Genomic DNA, 11,761 nt, shown 5'->3' with positions numbered 1-11,761 from the left:
TTTTTTTTTTTTTTTTTTTTTTTTCTATATTGCTTTCATTTGATTAAAGAAAAAAAAATAGAAACTTCAAAAGTCAATGTAAAATCCACATCGAAAGAAAATTGATGTCTTTCCACATTGAAAATAAACCACTATAAATTTTATTTTATGTGCCTTTTAATTTTTTTTTTCATTATTTGAAGATTAGATTTGGGATTCAAATCCTACCATCAAGTTAATCTAGTTCTCTTGGGAAAATTGATTTGATTAGACAAAATCTTATACTTTCCATCCTATTCAGAAATATATATAGCTAGAGTGAAAGATGTAATAACATGTTTTTTTTGGTTAATGTCTTTCTATCTGCATGACCTCATTAGGGCTGGCCAAGAATGATTCATGTCTCGGGACTATTTCAAATAATCTTTTTTTTTTTTGTCACGGGACTATTTCAAATAATCTATGGAAGCATCTTCCTATGTAACCAAAACCTTCGTAAATATAACTGAAGTATAATATATTCATCAAATATTACTTTAGTATAATATTTTTATATGATATCTTTATAGATTTGTATATCGTAAAGTGGCATATAGATCTATTGAATACTTTATGAACAGGTAAATGCAATTATTTTATAATTCTAATTAATTTTATTAGGAAAGGTAAATAATTATGCTTTAACAAAAAAAAAAAAGGTAAATAATTATGAGTTATTTGCCATTAATCAGTTTGATAAAAGAATGACTATCATCTTCGACCTTTTGGCAGTTTAAACATGTCAAATGGTCGGTTTGAAGTTGGGTCAGCCTAGCCAACAGAAGTAGTAGGCTACTCAAAATATTTAAATATAAGAAGTAATTAATTAAAAAAATTCTTAATCTTATATTTTGGGTTAGATTCAGAAATAATTAGAAAAATATTTCTAATAAACATATCTTTTAATTTTTTTTTGTGTAAGAACTTTTCGATGATTCGATGCCAGCATCAGAGTCAAGTGTTGAGACATGTCAAATTTAAGTATTGAATTTTTGTCATGACACTGCTTTTTAGCGTCAGACACGATGACCTGAGCATTATATAGCATTATATGCAAATTTATACAATCTATATGTTAAATATATCTGAGTGTGTGAGTATATGTTGAAAACCTATGCTAGTCTTAAGAATGATTCAACTAATACATACATATATGAATATTGCCATTCAATACTTACAATAACTTTATTTTCTAAAAGCCAAGACGGATGTTGTTTGTCAGCAATTCATACAATACAAACAAGACTATAATACAATTTTTTATCATCAGATAATAGTGGTTATCAGCAACCAAAAGATGTTACAAATTAGACAATAACCTATTTGATTCATTTTATTTTCCTAATGGAGATGAAGTAAGAAAAAGTAAGAAACTTAACTTATTTATGACTTTATATATATATATATATATATATATATCAATATATGCTTAAACATACATACAACAAAACAATTTTATCAACACAAACACGAAAGGAAAAACAATTCAAGTACTTGAAACTTCACTAAATACTAAACAAATTAATTCCCACTCAAAGTCGTCTCTTTCTCTGGTTATTGTCCTGCATCCCAAAACAAAAAATCTTTTTCTGCTTGATGCATTTAAAAAAGGAAAAGAAAAATGTGTAATATGTATAAAAACAGTTGGAAATTTCACCGAATGGGTATAGATCTGGAACCATTCAGTTATACACAAAACAAAATAATGTCACTTAAAATACCTTGACCCATCAATCTATGCACATTTCTGGATTTTTAAGAACAATGAGCTTTTAGTATCAATTTTTGATCTTTAGATATACGAAATTAGGATTGTATTCATGAAGTTGTTCATATAATCAAAACATAAGAGACAATCACAAGAAAAAATGGGTAGATACACTACTACTAAAAACCCTAATCAAAAATTCAAGAACTCCCCAGAGCCCTAATTCAAGAACACTCCAAAGACAAATGTGACTAAAATTGTTAAACATGATTTGTCTTCTTAAATCTTGAAAAAGTGGAAAACATACGATTATTTAACAAATCATCTCAAACAATCATTGGGAGAAAGAAACAAATGGCTCGCATAAACGTGAACAAAGGATCCAACAAGAAATTAAACAGATATCAATCGATCAATAGCTCCACAAGCTCTCTCCATCAGAATTTTCCGGCGAATCATCTGACGGAGGAGATCCCATCCACGGAGGAGCCACCATCATCCCTTTGGCCATATCCGCTAGCAAACCAGGCATGTTCAATAGCTCTTCTTCATCCACAAACCCCATAGTTGAAGATCCCGCCGTATCACAAACTTCCTCTTCCTTCTTTTCACCTCCCTTCACGGCCGCTGCAGCCGCACCCCTAGCCGCAGCAGCTGCGGCTGCAGCGCATCTGATATGAGCTGCGGAAGAGGAAAGGGGACTGGGGTAAGATCCCACGGAATCCGGGAAGTTCAAGACGGTGTCTCCACCTTTAAGAGCTAAAGCCGCCACGTCATAGGCGGCCGCAGCCATCTCCGGCGTCGTATAAGTTCCAAGCCAAACACGTGTAGTCTTCTTAGGCTCTCGGATCTCGGAGACCCATTTTCCACTCCGGCAACGAATTCCCCGGTAAACCGGACGCTTTTTCCGGCGAGAGATGTCGGCGTCAGTGGCCATTAAAGTATTAATATCATTACCACTTGTAGTAGAAGTAGGAGCCGCAAAAGAAACAGTAGGAGTGATAGTATCAAGTGGATAAGGGTTTTCACACGTGACAGAGTCAGAGAGGCTGACGATGAAGAAGAAGATTGGCTTCTAGCTTTAGGTTCAGTGATAGGAGTTTTAGGGTCAGCCATTTTTGTATAATATATAGTATATAAGTGAATTTTATATGTATGTTTGTTATATATAAGTAAAATATATATATATAGATGTGTAGAAATAGATTAGGGTTTTAGTGAAAGAAATTAAGGTTTGTTATGAAAATCAAATTCAACAAACATTCCACTAAGAAATCAATGGTGTAAAATCACCAACAATTCCCACTTATAAATGGATGGTGTAAAACATTTATGTGGAGACCACCATCACTAAACATCTCTATATTTCTTCTCTATATATACCATCAAATTCATTGTAAAATGTACACCAAAAAAGATCACAACAAAATCAATGCAAAAACTCTCTCTATTTTCTATTTCTCTCTTATATTGATACTTATTTCTTAAGTTATAAAATCATTCGAAATACGTTTTCACAACACGTTATCAGCACGAGTAAGCTCTCGTTTCTAAAAACATCTGAATCTCTACACGATTAAATATTTAAGGTATAGTGAAGCACGAGTAAGCTCTCGTTTCTAAAAACATCCGAATCTCTACACGATTAAATATTTAAGGTATAGTGGAGGTAATATTTTAAATTATGTTTAAATTTATTTAAAATTTGTTTATTTATAATATTTAAGGAATGGAAGGCTATACCTCCTCCTTGATCCTATGGAAGGCTATGCCTCCTGAAACGGATCATGATCATATGGTAGGCTCTGCCTCCTCAGATCATTATTTTATAATTACATATCCTGAAGATATTTATTGAAAGTTCCTGAAGAACTATACAAAATAAAATATATGAAACAAAAATGTCCAGAAGACATATGAAAACGTTCCAGAAGAACTATATAATAAATTTTGTCCAGAAGACAAATTATAATTATTGTTCTTTTAATTTCGTAATTATATTTTAATTTCATGTTTATAAATTCCATTATGATATCTAAATTGTTAAATTTTTAACTATCTGATTATATATATTTACGATTGATTTTTGGTTTAATATTTTCACCAACGGTCATGAAGAAATTTTTTAAAATTTTACACTTTTCAAACGGCTAGGAACAATATTTATAACGGTTATGAACAATTAATTTCAATCTATAAATACAATCATTTTTCATTCATTTCATTTCACTCATTCATCATATCTCTCTCTAAAATCTAAGAAAAAAAAAATGGTTAATTCATTCTTAGTTTTTGTAATAGGTTTTATTTTTGTTGCTATTTATGGTTTAATTTTTGGATAATTTTCTCCCGAAGAGTTTTTAATGGTTTCTATTTTACTTTTCTATGTAATTGTGTTTCTTGTAATCGCTTCACTTATGAAAGTACCTTCTATGTTTTAAATTAATTAAATGAAACTTTTAATAATGACATTTGTAATCGTTTGCATATTTAAAATGGTTCAATTTAATTAAATAACATTATCATGCCATTTAAATTACAATTGAAAAACGAGTAAATTATGTTTAATAAATTATTTTATATGTTTACAGTTATCATGTCAAATTTGGCAAAACTCGAGATCACTGCCCTTGATATCTCTGGGAATAATTATATGAGATGGGCCATTGCAGCAAAGAGGCATTTAAAAGGAAAAAGGCTCCTTGACACCATCGATAAATCAAAATCATCCCCTGAAGAGGATAAGGCAAATGCCATGATATTTTTAACCCACCATATCCATGATGGTTTAAAAGATGAATACATCACAAAGGAAGATCCTGCAGATCTTTGGCAAGCACTCGGAGATAGGTTTGATCACCAAAAATATGTGATCTTACCAAAAGCGAAACACGAGTGGCTGAACCTCCGTTTTCAGGATTTCAAAAGTGTTGCCGAATATAATTCCGCTTTGTTCGGAATTACTTTCAGGATAATGTTATGTGGAGAAAATATAAGTGATTATGATATGATTGAGAAAACTCTCCAAACATTTCATCCTGGAAATGTACTTCTGCAACAACAATACCGAACAAAATGATACACGAAGTATTCTGAACTAATGCAAGTTCTGTTGGTTGCAGAACAAAATAATGAAATTGTGATGTTGAACCATCAATCTCGTCCGACTGGATCAGCTCCATTCCCGGAAGTGAATGTTGCAGCATCTAATTATAATAATTACGGACGTAAACGCGCTCGAAGTAATGATCGTGGTCGTGGACGAGGTGGATATGGGCGTGGACGTGGACACGGAAGAAAATTCGGTCCTAATGATTCCACTAAAAACAACAATAAAAGATTCAAAAGGAACGAAGATGGTCGCGCGATTAAGCAACATGAAAATGCTTGTTACAGATGCAGCATGAAAGGACATTGGTCCCGTACCTGTCGTACGCCGAAACATTTGGCCGATCTGTACCAAAAATCACAAAAAGAAAAAGAAACCAACTTTGTTTATGGCGAACCAGGGCCTTCTTTCGATGGTTTAATCGATGATACATATCTCGACATTGCCGATTTCATAGTTGATCCTGAAGCCATCAACGATAAACAAAATGAATAAAACTTCCCGAAGAAGTTTGTGTGACATGATAGTTATGTTTATCTTCCTGAAGAAGAAAATAAAAGCTTAATGTTTGTTTTTGTGTGTTTTGTATTTTATCTTTGTTGTAAAATAGTTTTATTATAATATAAATCGTTTGTTATGATATATTAACATATTTTTTATGAATATTTATAAATTCAGAAAATGTCCAAATTTGAGATGAAGGATGGAGATATATGTCTGGCAGACAATGCTACAACGCACACAATCCTTAAAGATAAAAAGTATTTCTCCTCCCTAAAAATACAAAATTCCGCCGGAAGCGTTAATACTATATCTGGTAATGCAAAAATTATTATGGGCTCCGGAATAGCCAGTTTTTCAATGCCGAGGGGAACAAAAATTGAAATAAATAATGCATTATATTCTCCTAAATCATTTAGAAATTTGTTAAGTTTCAGAGATATCCGCAGAAATGGATATCACATAGAAACTCTAAATGAAAATGGCATTGAATATCTTTGCATTACATTAATTATTACGGAGAAGAAATGTATATTAGAAAAGCTAGCAGCTTTATCCTCCGGAATATACTCTACAAAAATAAATATGATTGAATCATATATTACTGTAAACCCGAAGTTTACAAATACGTTCAAAATCTGGCATGAACGTTTAGGGCATCCAGGTTCAGTCATGATGCGTAAAATTGTGGAAAATTCAAATGGCCATCCATTGAAAAACCAGAAGATTTTTCAATCAAAAGAATTTTCATGTAATGCTTGTTCTCAAGGAAAGCTAATAACTCGGCCATCACCAGCGAAAATTGGGAATGAATCTCCAGCATTCTTAGAAAGAATACATGGTGATATATGTGGACCTGTTCACCCACAGTGCGGGCCATTTCGATATTTTATGGTATTAATTGACGCATCCAGCAGATGGTCACATGTGTGTTTATTAAGCACACGAAATTCGGCTTTCGCGAAATTCATTACCCAAATAATCAGGTTGAGAGCACAATTCCCTGATTATACAATAAAGAAAGTAAGACTTGATAATGCTGGTGAGTTTACTTCACAAGTTTTCAATGATTATTGCATGTCATTAGGAATTGATGTTGAACATCCGGTCCCTCATGTTCATACACAAAATGGCATGGCTGAGTCCTTGATTAAACGGCTACAACTTATTGCTAGACCGTTAATAATGAGAACAAGGCTCCCAATTTCGGTATGGGGTCATGCAATCTTGCATGCTGCTGCACTAATTCAAATACGGCCATGTGCATATCATAAATACTCCCCATTACAATTAGGTTCTGGCCAGAAGCCAGATATATCCCATCTCCGTGTTTTTGGATGTGCGGTTTATGTACCTATAGCTCCACCGCAAAGAACAAAAATGGGACCACAAAGGAGATTGGGAATATATGTCGGGTTTACATCACCAAGTATAATTCAGTATCTTGAACCGCAAACTGGTGATATGTTTACGGCACGTTTTGCCGATTGCCATTTTAATGAGGGAGAATTCCCAGCATTAGGGGGAGGAATTAAAGAAATTCCAAAAGATATTACATGGTGCACACCTTCTTTATTGCACCTTGATCCCCCTACGAAACAACGTGAACTGGAAGTTCAGAAAATTGTACATTTACAAAATTTGGCAAATCAACTACCAGATGCATTCACTGATACAAGAAGGGTGACAAAATCTTATATACCCGCTGCGAATGTTCCATCTAGAATTGATGTTCCCGAAGAACAAACTGATGGAAAAATAAATGAACCTAAAGTTCAGTTGAAAAGGGGGAGACCAATGGGCTCAAAAGATAAAAAATCCCCGGAAGAAAAAGAAATTGGGAGAAGTAAATGAGAAGATTCCTGAAGAGTTGGATACAGAGAAAAGTCCTGAAGACGGAAAAAGTCCTGAAGACGAAAATAATAAAGAAAACCATGAGATTTCCATCAACTATACCCAAAATAGAAAAATATGGGTTAAAAATGAGATAGATGATGATGATGGAATTTTCTCATTCTATGTATCTTGCAAATTGTATTAGACCAGATATTGCTTTTGCTACTAATTTGCTTGCAAGGTACAATTCATCCCCTACTCGAAGGCATTGGAATGGGATAAAACACATCTTCCGCTATCTTCAAGGTACAATTGATTTGGGATTATATTATTCTAGAAACTCCGAGTTTGGTCTAGTTGGTTTTGCAGATGCAGGATATCTATCGGACCCTCATAAGTCTAGATCACAAACTGGATATGTTTTTACCATTGGAGGAACTGCAATCTCGTGGCGTTCTCAAAAGCAAACGATAGTAGCCACCTTATCAAATCACGCAGAGATCATTGCTCTTCATGAAGCGTGTAGAGAATGTGTATGGCTTAGATCTATGACTAACCATATTCAAGAAGCAAGTGGATTAGTCATCAAAAGAGAGCCAACAAGACTATATGAAGATAATGCTGCATGTGTTGCTCAAATCAAAGAAGGCTATATCAAGAGCGACATAACAAAACATATTCCACCAAGATTCTTCTCCTACACTCAAGAACTCGAGAAGAATAATGAAGTCGACGTTCAGTACATTCATTCAAGTGACAATGCATGCAGCAGATCTATTCACAAAGGCGCTTCCAACTTCTACATTTAGAAAGCATGTTCAAAGTATTGGAATGCGTCATCTACGAGACCTATGAAGTCTTTTCCAGGGGGAGTATGTGTTACTGTACTCTTTTTCCCTTGTCATGGTTTTTATCCCAATGGGTTTTTCCATGAGAAGGTTTTTAACGAGGCAGTACGTCATACATCTATGGTGATGAACACTTGTAAGACGTGATCCTGATTATTTGTGGGAGAGCTTGCGAAGTTGCACTCTTTTATCCTACCAAGGTTTTTCCCACTGGGTTTTCCTGGAAAGGTTTTTAACGAGGCAACAAGAAATATTACGCAAGAGACAATAGTGACGCTGGTCTCCTAGGGGGAGTGTTATGAAAATCAAATTCAACAAACATTCCACTAAGAAATCAATGGTGTAAAATCACCAACACTTCCCACTTATAAATGGATGGTGTAAAACATTTATGTGGAGACCACCATCACTAAACATCTCTATATTTCTTCTCTATATATACCATCAAATTCATTGTAAAATGTACACCAAAAAAGATCACAACAAAATCAATGCAAAAACTCTCTCTATTTTCTACTTCTCTCTTATATTGATACTTATTTCTTAAGTTATAAAATCATTCGAAATACGTTTTCACAACAAGGTTGTTAAATATGAGATGAGAGTGCGTTGTTATTGCGTGGGGTTTCCCTAAAGTGTGTTTTGTTTGTGTTTGTGTTTGTGTTAGGTGGGGATTTTTTTTGTAATAGCTGTAAGAAAGTAATACTACAATTTTAATTTGTTAATTTTTTTTTTACGAAAATATTTTGGTTTTTTTTGTTATACTCTTTATTGATTCAGATTTTGTTTTTGTTTTTTGTATAATCAATTAAAATGGATGACATCTGGACATGTCTGTGACCGGCGGCGATTTTTTTTTTCTGTAGACGTCTAATTAAACCCAAAAAAATTTCAGTCAAACATGAGAGAACAATGTAACACTTTCATGTTCATATCAATTTACTATTATTATACATACTGATTTGTTTATGAAGTTTTTTTTATTATTTTTTTTCCTCATTCATGATGTTTACAAAATTTGCAATTTACAGCTATCATTTTAAAAACAATCTGATTTTAGATCCTAGATCGAGGCCCAATAGCCTAGTATCTCATTGGTTATCACTTATCCCCAGCTTAAGAGCATGATTATAGGTGGGTTCTTAGAAATTGCTCTTAGCAATATTTAAGTAATTTATTTATAAAAGTGATTGTTAAGAGATAGTATTTTTGAGTTAAGATTTTTGTGTGATTAATGGTATGCTCTTAACATGTGGTTCTTAGAAAAAAAAATATTAATATAAAAATACAATTTATAATTATAGAAAATTTATTAATTGTTGCAAATTAAAAAAAATTAAAACATACATGAGATACAATTTATAACATAAATAACATAAACCACAAATGTTTTAAACTTGATTTCTGGAATATTTTTGTCCATATATGCATAGCTCGATCACGAAGTCGAATTCTTAGTGGCCATCATATCGACGAGATTTGAAGGCATTTCTATAGAATTTTTGGATTAAGTAGCAAGATCAATTTTTGGATGAGTATAAACGTGTGTGGTATGAGTTTGTGAGAACAAGTGAATAAGTGACAAGAGTCAAAATCTATTAAAAGAGTTTTTGGAATCCCAAACAACATCCAAAAGTTGGGATCAAAGCTCACAATTAACAGATTTCAACAAAATCGAAATCCCTAGTGATTTTGATTTTAAACCAATCTAAACTCTTGATCACATATAAACATAAAAGTCATCTTCAAGGTCCAAAAACCTCGATTTTACATATGCTAGATCGTCTTTGTGCTTCCCGCTCTTGTCGCTTATTCTCTTTCTTCTTTGATGCTCAGGATTGGGATCCACCAGCTTCATCTTCATCTTCATCTTCACTTCCACTGATGTTTTCTGCTTCACATATACCCAAAGAATATTCGAAGGCCAATAGTTCACTTAACTCCAAGACCTCTCTAATCTTAAACTACATTCATAGCAAGATACATGACAAATGAAACAAAAAAAGTTATGGACTATTCTTGAATAAATGGTTTCGAGTTTAGACCTGCAGCAGAAGCTAGTAAGAGCAATGAAATCTTCAAAACAAAACATTAAAATAGAATGGCTGAAAAATTAGCCAGAAAACAATGTAGGAGAAAATACAACATATTATTGAAGACTCACTAATCTGACCAACAAAACTCATCTTCCGAGTAAGTCTATGATTAAAAGTAATTCTAATCATTCATTATAGCAACCAAAACACATTCAGGTCAAGTGAAGAGAGGTCAAAGCAGCTATACATTCATACTAGTAATTGACATAGCCTTGGATTAGTGTGACCGCTCAATTATAACTATAAATCTGCAAACTTTCTTATTCAATTTAGCAATAGAAGATGATCAATTATGAACTAACCCTAATCCAGAACAAAATTAGAAAACAGAGTAATCAAATCCAATAACTCAATCCACCACTATCCAATGAAAGTCAAAACAAATCCAAATCTCAGAGAGAGAGACAATACATATCCGTAGAGAAACCTAGAAGCGAAAGGAGCAGTGGATGCATCAGAAAGTGCAGCGGTGGAGATGATGAACTAACACCGGAACGACGGCGATACCTCCGATTTGAGTCTCTGGTTTTCATTCTCTCGATGAAATCGCGCGAGAGAGAGAGAGACAGAACGCGAAAAAGACTTTTAAAAAAAAGCTCTTTTTTCCTTTCTCTTCATTTACCACGCTCCAGTCTTTTCTCGACACATGTCCGCCTCTTAGATGGAAAAATGTTCCTTAGCTAAGGAACGTTTGTTAGTGTTAAAGGAGTATATGCATTAAATTTAATCAGTTTTATCCTAAGATTTCTCTAAGATTTACCTAACATCCTGCCTATAATCATGCTCTAATATTTCATTGAATATATCTTTATAAGTTGTGTTTCTCTCTATGATATTCACTATTCAGAAAATAAAATAAAATAGTACAAATCTACTATCACTTTTTTCCTACTGTATATTAATTATAATGTGAGAGGAAAAAAAAAATATTAGTTATAATGTGGTTTACGTGACTGGTTTATTGCAGGTAAGGATCAAAAACGGATAATTGAAATATATTATCCGAAGTATATATATCAGATTCAGTTAAGTTTTAACTGAAAGCACTTCTCCAAATGTCACTAACTTAGATTTTGAAAAATATGTGTTAGACTCGAATTCAGTTCAGATAGTTTTGTATAGAAAGATTTTTTTTTTTAATAACTTATAACATTAGAGATTTAAAATCTTAATCGAGTAAGATACAAACCTTAATTCTAAGAATCATAATTTAAAAATACCATATCCAATAACACCAAACTTTAAATTTATAAGTAGTGATCAAATAACAATGAATTGTAATAAAATTTAGATAAGAAAATGAATTGAACACAAGATACAAAATACATGAGACTGGATAAATCTGAATCCAAAAGTTAGGTTTAGGCCCAACAGCCCAATATTCAGATGGGCATATATCTTTCGATAGGTTCGTTGGCCCTATTGGTGTAATATTACATTAGCCTTTAATACACACATATGTTGGACATTTGGTTGTGATTAGTCTCCTCGGATTCAAGACGAACGAGAGCCGGCCATGAATATGTTTTGCCCTATAAATTATTTGACTAATCGTTCTGAAATTTGAAGCATCCATCTTCTATTCATTCGTATTTTAACTCAATAACCAACATAGCCACTGACTTTTAATTCTAAATATCTATCG

The 11,761-nt window shown here is 33.0% G+C and overlaps 1 protein-coding gene and 1 long non-coding RNA gene across 2 annotated transcripts; both read right to left on the bottom strand.

The window, feature by feature from the left end:
• Positions 1-2,000: 2,000 nt before the first annotated feature.
• On the bottom strand, positions 2,001-2,842 carry LOC9298759 (ethylene-responsive transcription factor ERF026). The gene is given in 2 exon segments (XM_021016332.1): positions 2,001-2,779; positions 2,782-2,842. Coding segments are annotated over 2 exon segments (702 nt in total). The 3' UTR covers positions 2,001-2,138.
• Positions 2,843-9,591: 6,749 nt separating this feature from the next.
• LOC110225932 lies at positions 9,592-10,643 on the bottom strand. The gene is made up of 2 exons (XR_002330111.1): positions 10,528-10,643; positions 9,592-9,911 (listed from the first exon to the last, which is right to left on the bottom strand). It is a non-coding gene; the product is annotated as an uncharacterized LOC110225932 (long non-coding RNA).
• Positions 10,644-11,761: the final 1,118 nt, after the last annotated feature.

The sequence above is a fragment of the Arabidopsis lyrata genome (genome assembly GCF_000004255.2).
Source record: "Arabidopsis lyrata subsp. lyrata unplaced genomic scaffold ARALYscaffold_240, whole genome shotgun sequence".
Classification (NCBI taxonomy): domain Eukaryota; kingdom Viridiplantae; phylum Streptophyta; class Magnoliopsida; order Brassicales; family Brassicaceae; genus Arabidopsis; species Arabidopsis lyrata.
The sequence above is the reverse complement of the archived record's forward strand: the minus strand, read 5'-3'. Positions and strand labels throughout refer to the sequence as shown.